We start from the raw sequence: 27,998 nt of genomic DNA on the forward strand, positions 1-27,998 counted from the left end.
TACAGTTCTCCCGAGGCTTAGGATTTCAATAGAATGACTGTCTAATTGTTAAATATGAACCAATAACCAAGGATCACCATGTATTTGAATAAAGCCTCTAAAATGATAAAGGCCGAAACAAATGGAGGAAGGAGAGGAAATAAATTAGGTTGGTAGAAAATAACAATCATTATTCTCAGATTAATAAAAGAGTGTACCTAAGAAATGAGAAGAGACTTCTACTAAAAGGGTGAAGAGTCATTAAGAGAATGAAAAGAAATAAATGAAAATGTCATAAATGAAAATATGATACTACACAATGAAAGCATGCCAACAAAACAACAAGATTTCAAAATAAGCTAAAAACGTTAAAAAGATATTCAAGACACAAAAGACCCATATAAATGAAGAAATCAGAAAAGGTTAAAAATGAAGGAACAGAACTACATAAAGAATTAGAAATTTAATAAGAATTCAGGAATGTAGACTAAACGGAAAGACACATAAGAGTGAATAAACACAACAGATATGCCAAGAGAGCAAAGACAGATATAACATACAGGTAACAGGAGTCCCTCACAGAAATCCAAGCAAGGGAACAGAATACCAAAAAGCGTAATTAGAAATAAAAAGAAACTATACACTGAAAGAACACAATGCAGACTCGAGAATACTGACCCAGAATAACTAACACCAGATATATTCTGGGAAAATATTTAGATTACAGAGAAAAATCTTTGGGCATGGAGGCAAAAAGGGCAAGTTATTTACAAGGAAAACAAGAAAAGACTATATCGGTTTTCAACAGTTTTCAATGTTTTTTTCTAGAATAAAATAGAGAAACATATTTAAGAGACTCAAAGAAAGAAAATGCAAGCCAAGGATTATGTACTTAGGAAAACTGACTTTCAAGGTCACAGAGCACAGAAAAACAATTATTAACCAGCAAGAACTCACGGAATACAGTTCTCATGATTCCATCCTGATATATCATCTGAAGAATGAGTTTCACACAACCCAAACTGACTACAGTAGAAACATCAATACAGGGGCTGATAGTACTAAATGCAGAGTTCCTTGAGGAGAAAGGCCAAATGAAGTTGGAAGGGAGAGAGGACAGTATGTAACAGCTACATGTTCTGACAAGATAGACACAGTAAAAGTATAAAAGCAGCAGAAGAAAAATATATATTCTCTGTCCTCCAAAAAGGCCTCGAAACAACTGACCAATCCAGTAACAGTGAGCATTGTTAGCAGCCAGAATGGGAGCTCAAAATCCCATTTCCCACTAAATGAATCCAGAGTTTCTTGGAGAAATGGATGATTCCAGATATAGGAACGTAAAAGAGGGGTCTTAGACATCCTGCTACGTTAGATAACAAGCAAACTATCAAAAACTACAAACGATGCAACAAAAGGACGTAGAGGATAAACTGAATATGCTTTCACTGATGGGACAATCTGAGCTGCAAGAAGGGTGATGTGGTGATGGGCTGAAATCCACGCTCTATGTATGTTTCAGCCTGCGCCGAGATTAGACTGGTGCACAGGGGCATGGCTTTTGAGTTACCAGACATTTTCTCTCTCTTAACCTAGGTGGTGTTTATAGGGGGTAGCTCCTTTATAATAATTTGTTAACTATATATCAAGCTTTGTGAGGTTTTTTTGGTATCTGTGTTTTTTATTACAATATAAAAAGGTTAATTTAAAAATATAGAAAAATTTATGTCAAAACAAGAAATAAGTAGCAGAGACAAAAAAAAATATTCATAGGAAGGTTGGGAGATAAAAGAAATTCCCAGACAGAATAACAAAACAAAGTGACGGTAAAGAGGAGAGAGAAGTTATTTGAGGGTCAGTCCAGGAGGTTCCACATTCAAATAACATGAGTTCTGAAAAATACACAAAAATTGAAAAAAGGAATTTTAGAAGGGGGGGAAAATTTGTTTTTTAAACCAGAATTGAAATTCTCCATTTTCTAGATTGAGGGTCAGCAAACATTTTAGATACAGGGCCACAGATGCTTTAAACTCTGGAGGCCACATACAGTCTCTGTCAAGTTATTCAACTTGGCCATATAACACCACAATGATATGAGTGTGTCTGTGTGCCAATAAAACTTTATTTTACAAAAACAGTGGCAGGCCAGATTCAGACACAAAACAGGTACTTCACCATAGCTGCCGACACTTTTCTAGACTGAAAGGACACACTAAGCTCAGTCCATGAATGTAAACTATCTTTAAGTAAGACACACCATCATAAACTTTAAGGACAAGAAGAAGATTCTAAGTCTCTCAGAGGAATAAACAGCATACATACAGGAGATCAAGCCTTAATAACACTGGACTTTTCAACAGCATTTCTGGGAGACAGAAGAAAATAGTGCAATACTTTAAAAATTCTATGAGCAAACTGCATCTAGTTTGCATTTCTATCGGAGTGTGAGGGTAGAACGCAGACATTTTAGATGTGCAGACTCATAGAAAATTTACTTCTCATGCGCTCTTTTTCAGGGAGCTGGTGGAGGAAGTGTCTGCAAAAATGAAGGTGTAAACCAGAAAAAGAAAGGCCTAGAAAATAGAGCTTCTAACAGAAGAAAAGGGTGAAGGAATCTATAGGATCAAGGTGGAGAAAGTCCCAGACTGAATGCTGTGTAGCAGTCCCAAGAGCATCTGACACCAGACGGGGTAAGAGTGAAGACTCAGGGAGGGGACTTCTAGAACAGGAAGATAAAATTGTCTGTTAAAGATAAAATTGACTGTTCATCAAGTCTGAACATACTGAGGAGAGACTCAGACAAATGGGGGAAAGGTTAGAGATCAATTAGTAATATAATATGTAAGGGCTTTCCAGGTGACTCAGTGGTTAAGAATCTACCTGCCAATGCAGGAGACGCGGGTTTGATCCCTGGGTCGGGAAGATGCCCTGCAAAAAGAAATGACAACCTACTCTGGAATTCTTTCCTGGGAGATCCCATGGACAGAGGAGCCTCGCAGGCTATAGACAAGGGGTCATAGATAGTTGGATGTGACTAAGCAATAGAGCATATACGCACACAGGAAACTAAGCAAATAAACAAACAAGATAATTACTAACTCAAGGGAAACCAGAAAGTTGTGCAAGAAAAAAAAAAATCCTAACAATGTTATATGGCCAGTGAATTGTATTTCCACAGTCATAATAATGTAAACATGGAACGGAGATTCAGTAAAAACAGCACACAGGTCATGTAGGTCCAACTCTCTTCACCTTTGTTTCTGCAGCAACAAAATACCACCAACCCTTCTTGTTACCTTCTGCATAAACAGGTGAAGATTTTCTTATTCCATGTACCTGTCCTCTATAGAGTGAACTGACTTAGGTTTCACAATATTGAGTCAATAAATATTTACTTAGCTCTGATTATGGCCATAGTACTCAAGTCCTGTAAGGAATTGAATAGGTATAACATAAAGGCCTTGGCTCACAGGAATCTAGTCTGAAAAAATTTTTACAACAGTACAAGGCGAAAAAGGAGACATGGAAAACCGTGATAAGTCATCCTTGCCTGCATACTTGTCTTCTCTCCCAGAAGGGACTAAATGATACATTGAAAATGCAAATCTCTATACACACACACACACACACACACACACACACACACACACACTCTCTCTCTCTCTCTCTCCCCTCTACACACACACACACACACACACACACACACACTCTCTCTCTCTCTCTCTCTCTCTCTCTCTCCCCCCTCCTCCAATTTAATGGTTCACCATTACATTCAGGATAAAATTGAAGGCTCTCAGCATGACTTCTAAGGCTCTTCTTTATCATGGTCCTGCCTCAGCCTACATTCTACACAATGAACTATATAAGGAGCTCTCTAAGTGCCAGGCTCCCCCAAAGCTGTAACATTCCACTGTCCACTTCTTATTTTGTGTGGACAATGTGCGTGCATGCTCAGTTGCGTCTGACTGTCTGTGACCCCATGGACGGTAGCCCACCAGGCTCCTCTGCTCATGGGATTTCCCAGGCAAGAACACTGGAGCGGATTGCCATGCCTTCCTCCAGAGGGTCTTCCCGACCCAGGGACTGAACCTGTGTCTCTTGCATTTCCTGCACTGCAGGTGGATTCTTTACCACTGAGCCACTGGGGACGCCTTACTCCTGCTTTAAAATCTAGGCGACCTATCACCTTTTCTCAGGTCTTGTGACACCTGTCTCGGCCAGGTGCATATCCCGTGTGCTGAGAAGATGGCTGACGGAGTCTCAGAGCCCAGGAAGTGGGACAGAAGCCCTCTCTGGAGCAGGTTCATGGCAAGGGGCTGCCACCGACACTTCTGTCTCCTTCCGCACCCCTACTACTATCTTCCACCCACTGAGGAAGGAGAGCTTTCTCTCAGAGGTACACTAGGGGAAGAGCAGACAATTTAGACTTGTCTGGATATAAATCTCAGCACTGCCTCTTTACCTGTGAGCCTCAGTCTTCTCATTAGTGAAAAAGGAGAGTATTACCTCCCTCTTAGAGCTGTCCTGTGAGGAGTGAAGGGCAGAATGCACAGAAGTGTCTGCCATAGAACAGAGGCTGGGTGAGGACTCTCTCCAACCTTCCCCAACATAAACAGCGACTGCTGCCCCAGAACAAGCATTTTCCAACAGTACTGTAGTGGACTTTAACCCAGGGTAATTTCTTTAGATGGACCTGACACTGAACTTGAGTGCACTGCTCTAGAGAGTCTCAAGGAAGAACCAAAGTTACTCCCCTGCTTTGAGTGAGTATCTGTGCTCAGTCATGTCCAACTCTTTGCGACCCCATGCTATAGCTCACCAGGCTCCTGCGTCCACAAAATTTTCTGGAATACTGGAGTGGGTTGCCTTTTTTTCCTTCAGGGGATCTTTCCTGATCCAGGGATCAAACCTATGTCTCCTGCATTGGCAGGTGAGTTTTTTTTTTCCCTCTCCCGACTGAGCCACCTGAGAAGCCCTGCTTTAGAGCCTCCTTTAAATTCCTTGAGATCAGGAGGCCCTATGGCTTGGGCTTCCCAGGACTGCCCTTCATTAAGAATAAAGACTTTTTCCTTTGGGCTGAGTATGAGCAGGATTTTCTTGTCACCCGAGCTGGAAGGTTATTATGTGAGTGGCTAAAGTGATAAACAGCGATGCCTAACCACATCTTTCATCTCAGTTGGATCTGTGTTAATTGCTCTCAGCTCTGCCAAGGCCCTACCATAGAGACACCTCTGCTCAAGACTGTGCTAACAAGTCATATGCCAGCTAGATCAGATGCACATTCTTTAACTGACTTTAGGTACATTGGTTTATTTCTGGGCTGTCTACTTGGTTCCACTGATCCATGTGTCTGTATTATCTGAAGCTCACTGCGAAGTCTGGGGAGAGGTGAGCCCTAAGAAAGCATGCGAGGTGGTAAGCATCTGGGAGAAACTGATCAGCAAGCCAGAAGAGCAAGGTCAGGCAGGTCCCCCAAGACTCTCGTCTCAAGTGTGCCCTGCTTAGCTTAGGATGGGTGACAGACAGCTTCTGACACAGCTTCCTAGGCTCCCCACCTCCCATACTTGCCCCCTTGTGTGGGCTCCTCCCACCAGATGCAGGCTGGACCTACCGGCTAGCTTCTAGTGAAGAGAATATGACAAAGGTGACAAGCGGTCACTTGCAAGATTAGGTCACAAAGGACTGTACTTCCTTCTTGTCCACAATCTCTCCTCCGGCCTCCTGTTTGCTCTGATGCAGCCAGCTGCCATGCTCTGAGGAGAGGCCCATGTGGCAAGGACCCGAGGGAGGCTTCAGTCCAACATCCCTGAGGAACTGAATCCTTCCAACCTTGACGTGAATGAGCCAAGAAGGGGATCCTCCTAGTGAAGCCTGAGAAAAGGGTGGCCTGGTGGGAGACCCAGTTACTAACAAATTAGGAAGCGTCTTGGGCCGTGCTCTGGTACAGAAACACTGTTTTCAACTAAGTTTGGCCTTTTCTCAGGTCTGGTCAATGACATTTTTACAAACTCTAACTGTACAGAACATCTGTAGCATGGACATCACATCTAATTTAAGTTTGATTTCTGCTTTAGTTGCAACATTGAATAATTCACCTAATCTCTTTTCTTCCCTTCATAAATCTAACTGGACGGTAAAATGTTTCCTTCAAAAACTGTTGAAGACCACAGCAAATGAGTAATCATACACACGTGTATATGTAGACTACATCATTAACATTATATATTTATGATTATTCAGTGTCTATGAACTCCTCCCCCTTACCCTTATGCTTAAATTCTTTGGATATCTTATTCTGGTACCTTATATACAGACTACACTACTTTCAGATCTAAAACTAACTAACTGTCATTTCTCTGTTGGAAACATCTAGACGTTTCCTTTATCACATAGGTTTGGTGACTATGTTTTCACAAAGAATTCTGATAAATTTTCTATCCGCTAGACAAAAGACTTCAACCAGGAAATCAGTCAAATGTATTGTTGGCTTTTCCAAAAGAACAAGTCTTTGAATATTCTTTTGTGCAGGGTTAGCTGGCCATGCTTCTCTCTCCCTCTTGGAGAGCACTGGCTAATTGTAACCCAGCCAATCCCCTCTCAATCATGCCATGTTGCCATGTTTTTGCTCACAATATTCTCTTTATCTTAGAATGACCTCTTTCCTCATTCAAACCCTGCATAGCCTGCTAAGCTCGGCCCGAGTCTCGCCACTTTGTACCTATTCTTTGCTCAACAAGCTCCTTGGATACAGGTACTATGCCTTAAACTTTGGGGGGCATTTCCCTACAAACTTATCATAATGCCAGGCCCTCGGGAGTTAATCAACAAACAAGACTGAAGTCCTCTGAGTTTCCGGTTTCTACCCCCAAATTCCCTTCGCTAACACCATTTTTACTCTTTCAAATTACATGGTCCCTTTCTCCTTCTATCTCTTAACATCTCATCTAATTCAGCTTTCCCTAAAACTTACGCTTGAGGCCATAATTACAGAGAGGCCTTCACAGAGCCATTCAAAGCCATTAGGATTATTGGCTGATTAAGGATAAGTCAGATAAGGAAACCCAGTGGGAACTAGTTCTGTTTTTGCTGGCTTTCTAATTTATCAAAGTCAAGTTCTCAGAGTCTAAATGTTTAATAAGTACTTTCTAAAAGATTTCATTGTTTTCTTTTGTTCTTATCACACTTGAGTGCTTAATAAACATTTTTTCCCAGGGCTTCGCTTCACGCCAGAACTCTGCCGTCTGTTCTTCCATCCTACCAGCACAAGATCATGTGTTTTCGTAAAAGAGCAAGACTTTCAGGTCCACAGGGACCACTTAAAAGCTTATAAATAAAACACTGGTTGGGCTTTTTCTAAGTGTTTGATGAATGAATGACTGAACAAAATAAATACAAGAGCAGAATACAAAGAAGAAATGAAGCAGAAAAAATCTGTTTCCTCTCATTATAGTGAAGTGTGCTTAATACACAGGGAGGTGGCGGGAGGATGGAGATGTGTCAGCGGGCTGATGCTCTTCATTGCTTTTGTCGTTTAGCTGCTCAGTCGTGTCCGACTCTTTGTGATCCCACGGGCTGTAGCCCGCCAGGTTTCTCGGTTCATGGGATTTCCCAGGCAAGAATACTGGAGATTAGCCATTTCCTTCTCCTGGGGATCTTCCTGACCAAGGGATCAAACCTGAGTCTCCTGCACTGGCAGGCGGATTATTACTGAGTCTCCAGGGAAGCCTGATGATCTTTATGGAATTTACCAAAAGCAAAACCTGAAAATTTCTTAATACTAAACTGAAATCAGATGACAAACCTTGATTTTTGTTTTAGATCAATTTCTCTCCTAAAAGCACAAAGGCAATTGTTTAGGCTACCAAAGCATGACATAAATAATTCTTGAGAGGGCCTAAACCATCTCTGCTTTCATTTTCTGCTTATCAAAACCCTCTTATCTATAATTTGATCTCTTTAAGTGGACTTGGTGCCCAAAACAGAGTCCTAGGCAGATGGACTAGTTCTCAGGATAAAGTAATTAAATGGAATTTTTGTCTATCAGTCAGTACCTGCCCGTCAGAGGCTAACTGATTCTAAGTGAAACGAAGTGACTAAGTTTTTGGAACTGCAAAGTTGTGATGACGCCATCAAAGTACCACCACTCTCTGCTGCTGCTAAGTTGCTTCAGTCATGTCCGACTCAGTGCGACCCCACAGACGGCAGCTCACCAGGCTCCCCCATCCCTGGGATTCTCCAGGCAAGAACACTGGAGTGGGTTGCCATTTCCTTCTCCAATGCATAAAAGTGAGGAGTGAAAATGAAGTTGCTCAGTCGTGTCTGACTCTTAGCGACCCCCTGGACTGCAGCTTACCAGGCTCCTCCGTCCATAGGATTTTCCAGGCAAGAGTACTGGAGTGGGGTGCCATTGCCTTCTCGACCACTCTCTGAGAACCTGCTTAAAGACATCTTTAAAAACCCTAACACAAGCGAACTGTGTTCAATTCAATTCTCCTATATTACAGAAAAGAAGACTGAGTCCCAGAATCTGAATGATACTGCTAACGATCATCAACGGGCAGATTAGGAAAATAACTTCCCTTCTGCCATACTAAATACGTTGCTCTCACTAGGAAAGGCAGTGCTGAAAGACATGTAAGGCTGAGGAAGGCAGATGTGTGATGGTTACTGAAAGGGGGGTGATGTGAGCCACCTGTATCATTAAAGGGAGAAAGGATGCTGGTGTGCTTGTGTTCACTGAGCACCTATTATGTGCCTGGCACTGTTTTAAGGACTTTACATTTCGTCCTCACAACAATCTTGTGACATTGCTAATACTATTCCTATCATATAAACAAGAAAACAGCCTAGAAGAGATAAACTTCTGCAGCCAAAAAGCAGATCTGAAATTCAAACACCAGTCTATTTGACCTCTAAGCCCATAGCTTTAATTTTCTTCCTACTACATAGTGAGACCTGATAAATTCATCTATAAATACCCAAGGAGTGTCAGAACAGAGGAACTTCAAGTACAATATGTTTTTTTTTTTTAAATTGTCTTCTATAAGGTATAAACCCACATTTTAAGCTCTTGAGTACTGAAAATTACCATAACATTTCAGCGAGGAATATATCGATGCATAATTCCTTAATGCAAGTCAGAGGATTATGACAATATCCTGTAATGATTTAGTCTCTTAATTATAATTGTAGATTTCTAGTCCTACAAAAAATGCTACACTTACATAAAAAATATTAGAGGATGGGTTAGTTTCTTCAGTGCAATATTGTGCTTTAAATTTTCCCATTAAAAACCTAAATTTTGAAGTGTATATGGGAATGTGGAGGCTCAAAAATTTTATGGTAGGGGATTCTCCTTACCCTACCCTTCAAAAATCTCTCAAAAAGTGTAAGCTGCAGTGTCAAAATGAGGAAGAAGGATAGCTAACTTCTAAATAAATCTCAGGGAGCAGCGTCAACTGAGTTGGGGAGCCTGACAGCTGCCAAAAAGCAAGCGTAATGGTTTTTTTTGGGGGATGGCGGGTTGGTAAACACACCAATACTAAATCAAATGCTAATTCAAACTAACTTCCTGTGATTTAAGGGAATTTGTCAGAAACCAATGAGTCTGAAAGATTTTCATGTATTTTTTGGTTGATGGTCTTATGAGTAACTTAAGCTACTAACATGCATTAATTTTAAACACTTGACCACGAGAGTTTGTATAATGTTTAGATCAAAAATTAGGGGCTTGAATCCAACTCATGGAAGTGTTCTGCTTGAGGTGTTCATCCAGAATTTTATTTTAATGTCAGAGTCAACTTTTTAAAAGGCAGGGGAAAAAAAAATCACATGTGAAACATTCAGATCCAGAGCTTCTCATTAAAAAAAAAAAAAAAAAAAAATTCAGGTTTTGACAGTGACGGGCTCGCTTTGCCATATGGCCAAAACTGCTGAAGTTGTGTGTCAGCTGCCCCTTTGGAGAGGTGTGGTCACTGGGCCATGAATCCTGGCAGCCAACCCCACTCCTGTACTTACTGACTTACCCCTTTCTCATCCCTAGAGGTATCTGAGTTTGTGAACCCCATTTTACAGGAATGGAACAAGGAGAATGCAGGAATTAAAAAATGAATTGAGATATAAAGAAAAGATACAGCTGTATCATGTGGTCACTGTACTAAGTGACAGCAGCAGTGATTCGCAGTAGAGCCTGTCACAGTGTCTTGGGACATACGGTATCATCTGGCTTATGACACGGGGAACTTTTCAAGGGGTGTAAATCCTTCAGCATAAATGTTCACATGAAACGCTTTTAGTATTCTGGCATGAGATGAAATTCTGGGTGACTGTTTTGAGAGAACTCTTTTGTCTTATGTCAATTACAAAATAGCTCCTCACAGTTTTCTACCAGTTCTAATATTTATGCTGAATTTCTTCAAGAGAAAAAAAAAAGAGGACATGGCTTGCTTCACTGTCTGTCACCTTGGTGTCATCTTTCCAATAATCAGACTCTTCTCTTTCCCTATCAGTAACTACGGCTCATCTCATGCTCAGAAACCAAAACAAAATGCTTGATGGGGATCAGAACTATGCTCAGGATACACGAAGTAATGAAATACAGTCTCCGATTGGTCCAAGTTATCCTTTCTTCTCTACCAAGCTACCTCTCAACAGTTTCTGGTTTTTGCCCACCAGGTGGCGAGATAACAGATTCAAGGTTTTATTTCAACTAGAAGGCAATGGCACCCCACTCCAGTACTCTTGCCTGGAAAATCCCATGGACAGAGGAGCCTGGTGGGCTGCCGTCCATGGGGTCGCTAAGAGTTGCACACGACTGAGCGACTTCCCTTTCACTTTTCACTTTCATGCATTGGAGAAGGAAATGGCAACCCACTCCAGTGTTCTTGCCTGGAGAATCCCAGGGATGGCGGAGCCTGGCGGGCTGCCGTCTATGGGGTCGCACAGAGTCGGACATGACTGAAGCGACTTAGCAGCAGCAGCACCTTTTTGAAAAAACAGAGATATCCTAAAGCACCTTAGGAAATAACTATCAGGCCCCCTCCCTAGCCCTCTGGTCCTTCAAGTTCAATTCACCTTTTCCCCTAGAATATGATGGCATTTTTTTCCGTGAGCCAGTTATCTTGTATTTTACAAAGAATGGGAAGCAAAGACCACTGCCAAGGATTCTGTCCAAGGTCACAAACAAAAAGTCAAAATAAGGACTTGGACGTCCAGGGTTTGGGAATCAGGAAACAGTGACCTTTGAACATCATCACTGGTGTGCCAAAATTCTTCATGGCAGAATATTTAGGGGTATAAATTTAAAAGGAGGAAGTGAGGGGAGCCAAGGTGTACGTGTTCCACAGCAAGTGAAAACAACTCCTCAGGTTTCTAAGGAGGGGGATGAAGAGAGGAACTGGGACAAGTGTGGGCCAGTTGCAGACAGGAGAGGGGAAAAAGGGGGAGGAGGTATGTGATGGGCAGGAGGAAGGAAGCTGAGAATACGAACGCACTTGGGACAGGAGGGGACCTGTACTAAGCTGGCAGATCAAGGAAGGCAGCCACATGTACTGAGAAGACTCAAACGCACGTGTCTACCGAGTGTTTTCTAATGACAAGTCAGACAGATACCATGTCCCCAGTCAAGGAAATGGAGACACAAAGAAGACCCATGAAACACAGGAGATGTGCACTCTTATGCGTGCTTCCATCACACGAGGGGCTCACACGCTCTGCAGGAGAGGCCTGTAACGGCTGAGGGGCCGCTCAGCACGGTAGTTAGCAGCTTGGTGTTGGGATCCAGACAAGCCCAGCTGCCTGGGTTTGAATCCAAATACTACCACCCACTAGTTGGTTGAGCCGAACAAGTTACTTATCCTCACTGTGCCTGTTTTCTCTTCTGCAAAACGATCACGTTGAAGAACTAAGTGAATTAAAGAAAACACTGAGAGGAGGGTCAGGCACGTAACAAGTGCTACGTAAGTTAAATAAGATAAATAACACATATGATAAAGGAATGCAAAGAGGAGACTCATATTCTCATCTCTGAGACAGTCACAGTATAAAAACAAAGCAGGGACTTCCCTGCTGGTCCAGTGGCTAAGCCCCACCCCCGCTCCTATGCCAGGGGTGCAAGTTTGATCCCTGGTTGGGAAGCTAAGATCCCACATGCTGCATGGGCCAAAAACCAAAATGTAAAACAGAAGCAATACTGTAACAAATTTAATAAAGACTTTAAATGTGGTCCACATTAAAAAAAAAAAAAAAAATATATATATATATAAGCAAAAAACCAAACAAAGCATATTCTCCTAGCTACATGTTCATAGTGTGGATTAGTTAGTTGACCAGTTGTGTCTGACTCTGTGCGACCCCATGGACTGTAGCCTGCCAGGTTCCTCTCTCCATGGTATTTCCCAGGCAAGAATACTAGAGTGGGTTGTCATTTCCTCCTGGAGGGGATCTTCCTGACCCAGGGATCAAACCTGGGTCTTCTGCATGGCAGGCTTACGGTCTGAGCCACCAGGGAAGCCTATTCGTATTCATGTATCCTTGTAGAAAGAATGTCACAAAACCCAAGACATTCTCAAGTTTAGGTAATAGATGGCTCACAAATCATGGACCTAGAGGGAAAGAACTCAGTGATGAGGTAGCTGGAAGACAGTGGAATGGGCAGGAGTATAAAGAACACACCTAAGAAATTACAGATGAGTTCTGACTCTGGATGCCAGGCCTGGAGGGCTGGGGCTGAGGTGCTGAGGGCTAAGGGCAGCAACTGGCAGGGGTGACCAGCTGCAGTGTGTTAAGACTGACCGGTGTCCTCTACTGTCCATTAACATGAGTGCGGGAGAGGAACCAAGCTGCCTCTCTGCCTTCTCGACTGCATTTCCACTCCCTTCACCTCTTCATTCTTCCTCTACAGCCTTCCTAGTTCAGGCTTCTGTTCCCTTCCCTGGGTTTCTGCCACTGGGCTTCCTGCTCCTGTCTCTGTATCCCATCCAGCCTCCACGCTGCTTCCAGGGTTGCTTCCTCTCAGTAGATATGCAATCATGTCTCTGCCCCGTCAACCGCCCCCGATGGACTTCCCACACCTGATTACAGAAAAATTAGTCTTCACACAGTAGACTCTTCATTATCTTGCTCCAGTGTCCCAGTCTAGGGACATTTCACCTTTCCCCCCTGTACTCAACCAATTCTAATCCACCCTGGACTTCTCACTGTTCCCTGAATATACTGTATCCAGGGCCCCCAACCTCTGGGATCTAATGCCTAATGATCTGAGGTGGAGTTGATGTAATAACGGAAGTAAAGTGCACAATAAATGTAATGCACTTGGACCATCCCCAAACCATCCCCCGCCCCAGTCCATGGAAAACCTGTCTTCTATAAAATGGGTCCCTGGTGCCAAAAAGGCTGGAGACTGCTGTATCCTACGATGCTTTGTCTGGACCCCACTTTATGACCTTTTCTATCAGGAGAAGTCCTTTTCTTTCTCTGAGATGTCCCTTAATTGTCATCTCCTAAGGAATGTCCCTCCTCAGTTCCCTAAGCAAAGAAACATGTTCATTTTTGGAGTGCCTACAGCCTTGTGACCAAGCATCTGTTACAATACATGCACCCAAGACTGTAATGTACGTGTTTCATTGTCTGACTTCCCATTAACCCCTCTGCACCTCAAAGAGACAGCCAACTGTTTACAGAACACCCAAACCTAGCATACTACCTTGCATATGGCATGGCTGCCTCTCAAAATACATTGGTTGAATCAAACATAGGGAAAAGAGAATCTTAGTTCTAATGGTATAAGCTAAGCAGAAAACGAGAAAACACTTGAGACTGCTTTGCTAAGCCCTTCCCCTGCCCTCCACAGCTGTCAAGGGGAGTAGACCGCCCACTGCTCACCGCTGAATATCCTTGTTCTTCCACAAGGAGGCAGACTGAGCCTTGGGCACTCGTTCAATGAAGTTCACCAGCTCTTCCATGAGAAGCCTGAGTTGAAACAAGAAAAGGGATGAACACTCAAAAAGAGAGTCAGAAAAACACAGCACTCTAACACAGTCAAGAGAAATGGGCTTGTCTGCCTGCCCCTCCCCAATTATCTTTCTTCCTGTTTCAAATTAATGTGGGCACCATTTCATACAAAGCTGAACAAAAACTCAGCCTCTGTCTTGAACTTCCATGTTAAAAATTCGCAATGTAAATGATTTAATTCACCTTTAAAATAAGCCTGGGGTGTTGGTTATCTCGAAAGGCTGAAATATTTAAACCTATGGTTTTACTCTCACTCTTAAGATCTCTGTTTTTATTTAAGTAACTAAAATCACAACAGGAGAAAAAGCTAAACGAGCATGAAGCATCTGATTGGTCGTGGCAGAGGGAGGGGAAGGATTGTTTCTTGATGACAACATTAAATGGACATTTTTAAACTGGTGAAACAAATTTTCTTCATATATGTTTTAGGAATGAACAAAATTCCACATGCAAGAACACTCTTAAGAACTAATCCTAAAGCTCTAACTCAAGGACCTGCCAAAGGACAGGCTCTGCGACTGCAAGCTGGATTTCCACAGACTGCCCCCTGAGGGAACCTGAGAGATGCCTCACTCAGCTGGTCAAAGATCTCATGCTCTGGGGAAGCCATGGAACAGAGCGCTGAGAGGACCCTGGATGAGCAGAAAGCTAGACACAGACTTTTCACATCTTGACTCCCCCATATAATGCAGTACAGATGTTCCATATTGACTTAAATCCTCTCCCAATAAACACAGAGGCGTGGCAAGCCATACATTTATCAGCATTTTGAATGCTGGAAACTTCATCTTGTTTCCGTTTATTTACTTATTCCTAACACCATCACTGTCTTTCATCTCAAGCAAGCAGCACCTGTTCTGGCATGCGAAGATCTGGGATTCAGGCTCGTGACTGTTGTGGCTGTAGCTTTCAGGAGAACGTTCTGCTGTGTCCATCCTCAGGGTTTAGCTTTCTCAGACAATCTAATGCTTTCAGTTTCTCCTCTCTCTGAACCTGAGCCATCACCTTTACATTTCTATTATGTCTTTCCCTCAGATCTTTTACGGTTTTTCTGTACACACTGAGGATGATAAATTTGACACAAACAAACACAGACAGATTTTGTTTCACTTCTGGTAATTCCATCTTGCTGGACTTCAGCCAGACTCTAGAATCTAGGAATCTATATTGCACTTAGATCCTGTAGTTTGGATCTTGGTGGTTTTACCTCATACCATACTAGTTGTTTGCTTCAACACAATTCTTTCTGTTCTGGGGTAATTTTCTTCACATAACTTTTTTTTCTCACTAAACGATGCTATGGTTACTTGAAACAATCTTCTGTCCCACAGAGACTTGGGAGGGGCTGGCATCTGGCTCACAGCATTCTCAGAGTCAAAGAAAGACTGTGAGGTTTTCATTTCATTGGGTCTTGAGTTTCACTCTGTCAACAGTACAGACAACTTCATCTAAATTCTTATCCTGTTTTCCACCAGCCATCTCTCTCTCTCTTTTTTCCTTTTATTGGCATGTGGGATCTTAGTTACCCGATCAGGGATTGAACCTGTGCCCTCTGCAGTGTTTAAGTGTGGAGTCTTAACCACGGGACCACCAGGGAAATCCTGCAGGCTGTCTCTGTTTATAGTCTGTGCTAAAAGCCGGCGGGGGTGGGGGGGAGGCGGAAATTTTGAAAGCAAAGTAGTAAATTTTCTTTTTGTCTTAAATGTGCTGTGTTCCTCTCTCCCCCAAAGCCCTCTGCATTGCATCTTGGTGGCACCTACTGAATGATACCTCCCCTAATTAGTGTCGTCTGCACAGAAGAGTTGTCCCTCTCTTTCTGTCTTTCTGAGACTAAACGACCACTATTTGCAGCATCCATCTCTAGGCAACTCCAACGGACATTTGTTTTATCAGCAGAGTTGTCTATTCATTTTCTTTCTCTGGGTCAGCTGCTCAGGAGGAAACAACGGTGCCCCTGCGCACAACACTCTATTAGACAGTCACTGCTGAAGGGAGGCGTTCTCCAGCCACTGACTCACAGCTCAAGAAGAAATGCCCTCACCTGCCGATCTGAACGGTGGGCTCCGTGGCGTAGACCGTGCCCGTGAACCCGGTGTGCTCGGTGATGTAGGGCAGGGCCATCATGCAGTGATAGTTAGAGATGAGGATCACATCCACTGTAGACAGATCTATTAGCTCGGTCTGAAAGAAAAGGGGAGGGAGTGATACGTATCTGTGCGCGGCACACAGACCAGCATGATGGGGCTGAAAAATGACACTGTCAGAAGGCAGAGGAGCGGCTGTGGTGCTACCGAATAACGATGCCGTTCCTGTAACGTTTCCAGTCTCTCATATGGGGATATTCCCTAGTGCTGATGTGGAGCAGCAGGACAGGACGGCTGCTGATTTTACTAAAACAGGGTTCTGAGAGGCAGACATATGAGGATAAATGACAACGGGATCCTTTGGCCGCTGCAGCCTGCCAGGTGGAGCCGGGTGACAGGAAGCAGCTGTGAGGGAGTACCACACAGGAAGCAGCCCTTCAGAAGTCCACTGTGGCAGACAACTATTTTTTTTCGAGGTAACTTTTGACCACTAGTGCTGGATAGAGAACCCCTCCAACAAATGTAGTGGCAGAGTCATATAAGGAGGTTATACTCTTGTATTCTACCCTAATCACAACCCTCAGTCTACCCTTTACTCCACTAGTAATATCATGTGAACAGGGAAAAAGACAGGTGAGGAATAACGCTTAAATTTTACGAAAACTTTTAGTAGAAGGGAACGATTTTTACATAAATTTAAGCCCTACCTGCCTTTAAAAAAATTATGAAGTATTTTTTTGGGAGGGTCAATTGTTTCTTCTTCTTTTTTTTTTTTTTTAATATTTACTTATTCATTTGGTTGTGCTGGGTCTTAACTGCAGCACACAAGATCTAGTCCCTTGACCAGGGATTGAACCAGGAACCCAGGTATTAGGAATGTAGATTCTCAGCCACTGGACCACCAGGGAAGTTCCCCTACCTGCTTTTTAAGGCTCAGTTCTCTTCTTCCGCTAAGCCTTCCTGATTTGCCCAGATGAAAGAAAGCACTTCTTCCTAAGAACTGCCAAGGCACTTTGTGAATATCCCTCTTAAAGCAGTTACTATTCTTTACTATGGTGGGCACCTCAAAGTATCCCCTTGTCTCCCCAAACTGGAACGTCTCTGAGATCAAAAATCCCATGGGACTCATCTCTGTCCCCTTCAGGCTGTGGCAGCCAGGACAGAACAGGCCTCAGTGCGTTGTTGGAGAAACACATCACGAGAAGCAGCGCCCTCTGTGGAGGCGCCATTGTGAGAAGCTAGCTGCTCTGGTTCAGAGACATCTCCTCAGTCTCTGAGCTCTCCCTCATGGAACTTATCCCACAGAAACTGCACGAGGCAGTACAGACAGCATGGGGTAACTCTTTCTTGTTTTTGTTAGGAGACTGGGGCACAGAGCTACTGTGTCCCTCACAGAGCAGAAGTAACAAAGATGTCTGCACCATCTCTGCAAATGACAGAGATAGCGCAGCATTTCAGCTGTGGGTATTTTCTGGTTGACTGACTTTATGTGTAAAGTAAATTGATTTAATAAAGCCACCAAGGCATAATCAGCTTCAGCTCCTTAGGACAGAAAGGAGATTAGAGTCAAAAGCTACTCACTGCCAAGGCAATGGCACTCTGTGTGAATAAAATGTCTAAGGACCACAACTTAACTCCATGTTGTGTACTGCACTTCCAAGACTATATCCTCACATTAATGAAGGGAGGTCTACTGGTCCTATTTCTCACCTCCTCTCCCGAACCATTTTTAAACAAATGAGAAGGTTAAGACAGGGTAGCAGAGTGACAGGTATGAAGAAAACAGGGAAGGAGAGATGAAGCAACAGTAAAGGCCAAAAACTTCCCTCCCTTCCTTCTACCTCTACAGAAACTGGGTAGGGCTATTTGAAATTTCTCTTTAAGGATGTAAGAATCAGCCCACAGAGTCTAGAATGATGAGTCTGGTGAGGACAGCTGAAGGACAAATGTGTACACACACACACACACACACACACACACACATATTGCCTGTATATATATCAAAGACTGCCTACATAAACAATTTTCTGAGAAATAAATTTAACATCCAAACTATGTATATTTACTTTCACTCAATGATATCCCAAAAAGCCTATTTTTAAACTTCTTGCATATAGACACTTTGGTTCTGTGTGTCTGTGTGTACGTGTGTGCTCAGATGTGTGACCCCATGGACTATTGCCGGCCAGGCTCCTCTGTCCATGGGATTTCCCAGGCAAGAATACTGGAGTGGGTTGCCATTTCCTCCTCCTCCAGGGGATCTTCCTGACCCAGGGATAGAACTCATGTCTCTTGCATCTCTTGCACTGGCAGGCAGATTCTTTACCCCTGCGCGACCTGGGAAGCCCTATACAGACACTTGGGTTCTACAGACCACGAATTGGATCAAAACAATCATAATTTATTGGTTGCTTACTGTACTATCCTAGACTTTATGCACAGTCTGTGGTATAGACTTTGGGGGAATACAAAAATGTTTAAAGTAGCTGCACTAGATTGTAAATTCCATGAAGACTAGAACTCTAGTTCTGTATGGCTTAGCCACAAGTCAGCCAAGGCTGGACTGTGTAGGAAGTCCCTCTCTCCTGACTCCAAGACTCTATTTTCTCCTGATCGTACAATGCCCTGGTTCCCCTTAAAACAGTAAGTACTACTAATTTGTCATGGGCTGCCCTGGTAGCTCAGATGGTAAAGAATCTGCCTGCAATGCAGGAGACCCTGGTTAAGATTCCTGGGTTGGGAAGACTCACTAGAGAAGGGATAGGCTACCTACTCTAGTGTTCCTGGGCTTCCCTGGTGGCTTAGCTGGTAAAGAATCCACCTGCAATGCAGGAGACCTGGGTTCAATTCCTGGGTTGGGAAGATCTCCTGGAGAAGGGAAAGGCTACCCAGTCCAGTATTCTGGCCCAGAGAATTCCATGGATTGTATAGTCCATAGGGTCGCAAAGAGTTGGACACGACTAAGCAACTTTTCCTAACATGTCATAAACTACAAATTCTGATGCAAGTTGTAAAAAAACAAAAACCCTATGGCTCTAGAATCCAACATATAATATTGCTGCTTTTAGCTTGGCAAAAGTGAACTGTGGAATGGTGACTGTCTAATTTCAAAGTTTAGCAGGAGTCTATGGAGTAAGTCAGAAAGACCCCAGAACCCAAGCCAGGGACCCTCCGCTGTTGGTCACAAGCTGAAGGTTGCAGCGGTCAACGCCACAGGCAGTAAACTGAAAAATAAAAGCGCCTGGAAATAGGAATCTGTGAACAGATGGGGGACTGGCCCACCAGCTCCTAAGTGACGAACAAAGATGACAAAATTTCATCAGCAGTTAGGGAGAGCTTAGGATTTTGCTGTCTCCTTCACCCTTGCTCCTACTACTTCACCACAAACTCTCTCCCTTATCTGCCAACTTCAATGACCACGTCTTTCTCTGTTTTTCTTCGTTCTCTTTTGCTCTGGTGTCCTAAAAGGTCACCTCACATACTTCAAAGAGAGATAGAGAGAAAGTTTATCTAAAGGGTATCAACAGAAGTTGTAGAAGTGGAAAGAGAGACAGGAAGAAAGGACAAAACTAAGAGACACAGCACACCCAGTTTCTTCTCTCTCTGGCGCTGAACTGTGAAAGTCTGTTTGACAGGCACTGACACCCCCAGGGCACATGGAAAGAGCAGAATGGTGGCTTCTCCGTGATTTCCCCAGGAACCTGGACAGGCTACTGGCCTCCCCACAATTCTCCTTTGTGCTGAGAACTCTACCCAGGCCACTCTGGGGATTAGGCCTGTCAGTTGAGATGTTTCCTTTAAGACTAATGCAAACTGATCTTCGTTTCCTTTAGAACAATGGAACTGGACTCAGACACTTATTACAAGTCTCATTGTGATGATAATATGTAAGCAACAGATATCTGTAACTCAGTTCAGAATCTGTGAATTTCAAGCAATATTTCATGTGTTATTCAGTCAGCAAGAAGTTTTCCAGTTTACTGTACTAGCGGAATAACAGCAATTCCCAATTACCCAAGACTAGAAAAAGTCTGGCTAACCTAAGACAGAGGCATTATCCAATGGGCCCTCTGCAATCCTGGATGTGAAACCTGTAGATTCAGTGGGCAGACTCTATTCACTGTACTCCATCATATCGCGTGCTTGAGCATCTGTGGATTTTGGTACTCATGGGGGCTCCTAGAACCCATCCCCTCAGATACTACGGGATGACTCTAATTACAAAACTGAAAGACTTAAGTTATTCTTTACCTTGCTCAACACTATGCCCCAGTGTGAATGTCACTGGGGATTATAAAAAGAGCTAGGAAGAGAATGACTTCAGTGATTTATGGACAATACAAAAAGCTCCTAAATGATCGAATTTTAGTTGTATAACAAAGTGCCTAGGATAAGATTCATTTTGATTTCAAAATAAGAAGTTCAGCCCCTTAAAATAATTTCTTGTCTTCACTTTGAGAGATGATGAGAAATGCTTTGTTCCTACAATAAGATTCACTTCACTCTTACCTCTGGTAGGCAGAACTCGGGTACAGAATCCACAAATACATGACCTGAGCACTCCTTTAGCTCCTAAAAGACATGAAAGAAAAAACATTCTAGGAAAAGATGGTCAATAAACATAGTGCCAAAGAAATTCCATCTCCAAACCAAACTCGCTATGAAGTGTTGCAGAAGGCTGGAGTTGGAGGAAAGTGGAAAGGTTATTTAGGTCAACTGGCTCTTATTTAAGCTCAGGGCAGCTGAATATTTTATTCAGTATTGAAAAAATCAGGGTGTGCATGCACATTTCATGATGTTGGCCACATGCTGCTTCCACAACTCTGACCCAGAGCTTTCCAAATAATAGTTATATGGACTACACCAGCAATATCAGAATGGTCCGGAACAGCGATGGAAGTAGACTCCTGGGTTTTACCTACCTGTATCCATGACAAGCATGCCTATTGATTCTGTTCTGCAATTAGACTGGGAGTCCAGAGTGCAGATAAATGAACTGGAACCCTTTTCTCCTCCTACCAAGGTTTGAGGGGCAACTAAGGAAGGAGATGAAGAATACAGGATAGGGATTAAAACACCCCCCACCCCCACCACCATTCAAAAGAAAATGGTATATTTATATACTGCAGCTCCCCACACGGCCATGACCTACAGCATTTAATAGGCCTGTCTTACTTCAAATTCTCTCACAAATAGACCTTGAGAAAACAGTGTGTGAAAGCTTATAAGAGAGGTGCTTAAAAAAAAAAAAATAGCAGGAGGAAGGGCAAGTGATAAAGGGCAAAGAAGCTGGCCGATAATAGCTGTGTCACACAGCAACATTCCACCGTGGGCAACAGGGAGACTCTGAGAAATGGTCTCAAACGTACACCCAGGAGTGATTCCACCCAGAGGCAAGGGACCTGCGATATTTATACAGCAATTGCTGCATCTAGGGTGGCTTCAGGAAAAAACTGTCAGGCAAAGCCATACAAACGCCAGCAGCTGGAATTATGACAGAGGACACCGAAGAGGAGGAGGCCCCAGGAGGCCACCAGAGGTGCTGTTTTCTCGTGCTGACACTGTACTGAGATCTACGCAGGAGCGGTCTATGACTCTATAATGAAACTAGTACAAGATAGAAATCTGGCTGACTGTTGTTCCCAGAAAGGGAAAAATACAGTTGGAATTGTGTTCCACTGTGTTTTCATTAGTCACTGAAGATAAATTTCTGTATATTCATATATCTCTACTTATACATTGGAGTTGGAATGATTTTACTCTCAATCTTTACCTGAAAATATGGCATTAACTGTCTGCTCTCCTCCTTTTGAATTTTACAAGTCTCCTATCAGAAGCTTAGAGAACCTTTTCGTGCTCTTGCCTTCCACTGTAAACTCCAGTTCCTCTCCTTATATGACTACCATTTAACCAGTGAAATGCTGAGCCAAAAAGAGACTGAAACTGTTTGTAATTACAATATACCTGCCAGTGAAACACAAATGAGCAATTGCAGTTAATGGAGGAAGACCCCCAACTCCCTTGGGATGAGATTAAAAACAATTAAAGGCAAATCATGGGAAATTGCAAAGCACTGCCCTGCCTTTCATCGGCTGTGTAATCTTCCCCACATTCCCCATGCCCTGCCATGTACCAGGGTGCGGGGTCTGTACCTCGCGTGACAGATCCTTCTCTGAGGTGCTCATCTTTCCTGGCCTGGAGCAGCGAATTTGCCATTCTGAGCACTTACAATGTCACTGTATTTTATTCACCACTCCCTCCTAATGAAATGCTCCCACAGACACATGCGAGTCATCTTGCTCAGAATGCATGGGTAATGGGATGCTTCTGAGCCTTTCTCTGGGAACAATGATTTACAGCCAGCAGGAGACAGGCTGAAATTTCATCAGGTGCACAGGTTCTTGAATGTCACCTAATTTTATAGTTAGGCTATGAGGGAAATCTGATTTCAAGTCATGCATCTGGCTTGCACTTGAAGCTGGGGTGAGGGGGCAGGTACAGGAATTAATTCTGTAAAAAGAGCTCCTCTTTATTTAACAATATCTATCAGGAGAAGGAAATGCCTTATTCAGATGAATCATTTTAAGGATCCTCAGAGTCAGTCTTTTAATTATGAAACTGGGGAGAGGAAGAATGACATGGAGGTCTAAGAATGGCGTGGATAAGCTTTACAGTGTCTAATCTTCCTTTATCTCTCATTTTTTTCAGAAGAAAATTTGGCTACATAAATTTTAACTTTTGTTTGGGATCTCTGGTTTCTCATATGGAACTTAAATGCCTAAAAATTGATTTGAGGAAGGACATACCATGAAGACAATCTAATGGCAAAAATTTAACAGCCTTGAAAAAACAAAAAGTAATTTGAGTCATTCACTTTAGGCCTAGTTAGTGATGAAAGTCATTAAGAGAACTCCAAATTCCTAGATTCCTGTTAAAAGAACCATGATCTTTTTTCACAAATTATAAGAGTGTCCATGTCAGGCTACCACAATCATAGATCATAGCCTGGAAGGCCCTTTGTTCACGTTTACCTGAACATGTGTTTCCCTCTCATGCCCCCAGAGCACGTGGCCTAGAAGTGAAACACATGGCTCCTCAGTCTATTCTCCACTCTGCAGTCAAAGTGGTCTGAGCAGACGATGACCCTGCCTGCTGCAACCCTCTGTGGCCCTTCATTACTCAAAGAAGAAAACCCACAGTTTTGACAACGCCCTTTGTGACCTGGCCCCTAGAAGAGTGGTTTAAAACTCAATTGTGTTTGGTGGGCTTTAAAGTTATTTTTAAAAAAAGTTCACTCCTTACAGGAAGTCAGTACAGCCTCAAAACGAAATGAGCTGGATGGAATTCTCTAACAAGCAATGCCACTGAAACACTCATCACAATTCTAGAAATAATAGTTTTCTTTTCGGGGTGATAAAATGTATTTTCAGCTGAAGTCCCTAGATTTTACACATGTGAAAACTGGATCTGTGTCTGAACACCGAGACTCCTTAAAAAGCTCTTAAAAACAGTAATTACCAAGTACTGAAGACTCTACATGGGTCACAGGAGTTTTTAGGGAGAAGACAAAGGGCCCATTAGTCACATTACTGTTGGGTGACTCCAGAACGACAAGATGGCTTTCCAGTGGGTGTAGATACACTTCAGCTTATCATTACCTTGTCCAAGAAAGCGTTTCCATCCTTTAGGGACCAGCCAGGAAGATTGGACAGTCTGGGACTGCAAAACAAAAGATTAAATTATCCTAAATAGATTATAATCCTCAGTGATTTCATGGTGACTGTATCGGCTCCACAAAATGAAAAACAGTTTGAAAGGAGTGGCAGCAAGGCTCACCCAAAATAATAATCAGAAAGGTGAAACGTAACCAAGTGGTATCAAGCTTAAGAATTACGTAGCAATGGAATGTTAACAAGTGAAAGAGTTCTGCCCTCGACTGGGAAAATTAACAGAATGCTAGGCAGAATAATAAAGAGAAAAAAAAAAAGATGAGACACGCCAGTGTTGTATAGTTTTGCAGTCCCTGGCCCTGACTTCACCTTGCTTGCGTTTGACAACAGGCCTAAGGGGAAGGCTGAATGGGACCCTCATATTGCGGAGGACAAAATAGGTTCAGAGAGGTCAGGTGTCTGTCAAGAACACTTAAGCTGCCTACCAACCAGAATTTACCACAAATAAAAATTGGAATTCGGCTCAAAGTCACCTCTGTATTCGTTGCTTAAATGAATTAGTCACTTGTTACCTGTGCCTTGATGTTACCTGTACCTTGAGGTTCCAATTTTGGCAAATGAAGCTAGCTTTTCTCAGTGTTATAAAATGACACCGTATCTCAGTGAGTAACTTCTAGAAGGTGAGGTTAATTTCACATATACGTTATATCAAAAAAATCTGAACCAGAAATCATTCACTTTGGCAAGCTCAGAATTTAACTGAGTGCTACGAGCTGACCAGAAGAATTACACTGGAGGCTGAAAATGCAAATACCTCGGGAGAAAAAAAAAGTTGGTAAAAAGAAAACCTTAATGACCAGGGTGATATGTGAAGAAAACACATCAGAAGTACAAGGTAGACTGCAAAAGGATTTTAGCACTTCAACACAAAGTTAAATTTAAAAATAAAGGGCAAAGGATGGGCGTGGGACTAAAAGACTCTATAACCCGAAACCAAAGTAACGTATAGTACTTTATGCTCTTGCTAAACTGATTTTTATCAAATTCTGACTTTGTAATTAGGGGCTAGGTACGAAAGTCAAATTGAAACAAATAATGTGAAATATCTGTCAATCTTCCAGGAAAGATTAAGAACCTGAATTATATATGCATCTGATTTTAGCAAAAAGGTGAGAATTTGACATAATTCCTAGTTCACAGAAAAGCTGTTAAGAATATAAGTACAACGAAGTCCCACATACCCTTTGCCTAGATTCTCTGTTTATATTTTGCCTTTATTAGTCAAAAAGTGAGAATTCTGAATTTCATTCTTGAGAATGAAAATTACTACTAGGAGAATCAAATTTGGCTGGCATAAATTATATCTGAAAAACTTTTTAAAAAAATGCTTGGATATGGCAAAACCAATATAATACTGTAAAGTAAAATAAATAAATTTATATTAAAAAAAATGCTTGGAGTTTTCTCAGAAAAATACTCTAACCATTAGATGTTGAATTTCCATTTCATTTCATAGTCACATGTGTACCTTCACTTAGAGACTTCTTAAAAATATTTACTATCAGATCAGATTAAAAAACCAAGCATTCTAATAAAAGCATAATGATAGGCCAGTCTCAATAACTGTTCTCATTTCATGCACGTGGACTCTTCACAAAAAGGTTATAAATGTCCATTTCCCTTTACAAAGAGAACTGGATCAGAGGACTTGTATCCTGTTTGTTCCCTACTGGACACACACAACTCAGCCTTCAAATTACAGATGATTGATTCAATTAGTTTTGTCCTCAACAAGTGATTAGAAATGGTATGCTGTGCTGTGCTCAGTTGCACCTGACTCTTTGAGTTCCCATGGACCGTAGCCCGCCAGGCTCCTCTGTCCATGGGATTTCCCAGGCAGGAATATTGGAGTGGGTTGCCATTTCCTTCTCCAGGGGATCTTCCTCACCCAGGGATCAAACTGGTGTCTCCTGCACTTCAGGCAGATTTTTTACTGTGTGAGCCACTAGGAAAACCCATTTACTGCTTATTAAAAAATAATCTTTTAAAAAGTAAAAATTTCAGGAATTACTGTTGCTAAACATTGTTTATAACATCAAACACTTCTATGAAATATCTGGAGTTATTTTGGATTTGAGAAATTGCCTGTAGATGGGACTGAATGCTCAAAGAGCCTGACCATATTGTAACAACAGTGCCAAAGATAAAGGGCCACAGAAATGTAGCCCCAGGTGGCAAATGTATGCTGACTATAGAGATGCAAATATCCTGTTTATAGGTCCAATTAGATTAATGACTAAACTATGAAGAGCTAGTAAATGTTAAGCTATCAAAGAGGAAGAAATGTACTACTTTGTTCTTAATGATTACAGAATTTCACCCTGTAAGTTTTTTGAACAAGGAAACAAGTCTCTTCACAGAAATCTACATTAAAGAAATATGGGAGGTAATGATATTAGAAAAATAATGGTTACAGATAAGCGCAGGCGGCTGCGACCGGTGCACTAAGCACGGCTGAGAGGAGCTACCCCACGTCCGAGGTCAGGGGCAGAAGCCGAGAAGACCCCATGACCAAAGGGCGGCAGTCAAGAGGAGTTAACCCACGTCCGAGCTCAGGGGCTGTGGCCGAGAGTGCCAGGCTGCGACCGCGCAGGAACGGCCGAGAGAAGCTACCCTGTGCCCAAGGCCAGGGGTGGCGGCCAGGAGGAGCAACCCCAAGTCCAAGGAGCGGTGGCTGCACGGGCGCAAGAGGGCCTAGAGGAGCTATCCCACGTTGAAGGTCAGGAAGGGCAGTGGTGAGGAGACACCCCTCATCCAATGTAAGGAGCAGCGGCTGCACTATGCTAGAGCAGCTGTGAAGAGATACCCCATGCCCAAGGTAAGAGAAACCCAAGTAAGATGGTAGGTGTTGCAAGAGGGCATCAGAGGGCAGACACACTGAAACCATACTCACAGAAAACTAGTCAATCTAATCACACTAGGACCACAGCCTTGTCTAACTCAATGAAACTAAGCCATGCCCGCGGGGCAACCCAAAAAGGGCGGGTCATGGTGGAGAGGTCTGACAGAATATGGTCCACTGGAGAAGGGAATGGCAAACCACTTCAGTATTCTTGCCTTGAGAATCCCATGAACAGTATGAAAAGGCAAAATGATAGGATACTGAAAGAGGAACTCCCCAGATCAGTAGGTGCCCAATATGCTCCTGGAGATCAGTGGAGAAATAAGCCCAGAAAGAATGAAGGGATGGAGCCAAAGCAAAAACAATACCCAGCTGTGGATGTGACTGGTGATAAAGGCAAGGTTGGATGCTGTAAAGAGCAATATTGCATAGGAACCTGGAATGTCAGGTCCATGAATCAAGGCAAATTGGAAGTGGTCAAACAAGAGATGGCAAGAGTGAACGTCAACAGTCTAGGAATCAGCGAACTAAAATGGACTGGAATGGGTGAACTTAACTCAGATGACCATTATATCTACTACTGTGGGCAGGAATCCCTCAGAAGAAATGGAGTAGCCATCATGGTCAACAGAAGAGTCCGAAATGCAGTACTTGGATGCAATCTCAAAAATGACAGAATGATCTCTGTTCGTTTCCAAGGCAAACGATTTAATATCATGGTAATCAAAGTCTATGCCCCAACCAGTAATGCTGAAGAAGCTGAAGTTGAACGGTTCTATGAAGATCTATAAGACCTTTTAGAACTAACACACAAAAAAGATGTCCTTTACATTATAGCAGACTGGAATGCAAAAGTAGGAAGTCAAGAAACAATTGGAGTAACAGACAACTTTGGCCTTGGAATATGGAATGAAGCAGGGCAACGACTAATAGAGTTTTGCCAAGAAAATGCACTGGTCATAGCAAACACCCTCTTCAAAAAACACAAGAGAAGACTCTACACATGGACATCACCAGATGGTCAACACCTAAATCACATTGACTATATTCTTTGCAGCCAAAGATGGAAAAGCTCTATACAGTCAGCAAAAGCAAGACCAGGAGCTGACTGTGGCTCAGATCATGAACTCCTTATTGCCAAATTCAGACTTAAATTGAAGAAAGTAGGGAAAACCACTAGACCATTCAGGTATGACCTAAAGCAAATCCCCTATGATTATACAGTGGAAGTAGAAATAGATTTAAGGGCCTAGATCTGATAGATAGAGTCATGATGAACTATGGAATGAGGTTCATGACATTGTACAGGAGACAGGGATCAAGACCATCCCCATGGAAAAGAAATGCAGAAAA

At 42.7% G+C, this 27,998-nt stretch overlaps 1 protein-coding gene across 3 annotated transcripts in view; it reads right to left on the reverse strand.

Annotated features, from left to right (window-relative positions):
• The window catches only part of INTS9 (integrator complex subunit 9), a 143,824-nt gene that overhangs the window by 65,301 nt on the left and 50,525 nt on the right, over positions 1 to 27,998 (reverse strand). For all 3 annotated transcript variants that reach the window (XM_004004441.6, XM_060409571.1, XM_060409572.1), the window contains 4 exons: positions 23,732 to 23,792; positions 20,583 to 20,645; positions 16,031 to 16,170; positions 13,861 to 13,947 (listed from right to left, as the gene is read on the reverse strand). In XM_004004441.6, coding sequence (XP_004004490.1) covers positions 13,861 to 13,947; positions 16,031 to 16,170; positions 20,583 to 20,645; positions 23,732 to 23,792 — 351 coding nt within the window. The remainder of the gene's footprint in view (positions 1 to 13,860; positions 13,948 to 16,030; positions 16,171 to 20,582; positions 20,646 to 23,731; positions 23,793 to 27,998) is intronic.

Source organism: Ovis aries, chromosome 2, assembly GCF_016772045.2.
Source record: "Ovis aries strain OAR_USU_Benz2616 breed Rambouillet chromosome 2, ARS-UI_Ramb_v3.0, whole genome shotgun sequence".
In the NCBI taxonomy this organism is placed as follows: domain Eukaryota; kingdom Metazoa; phylum Chordata; class Mammalia; order Artiodactyla; family Bovidae; genus Ovis; species Ovis aries.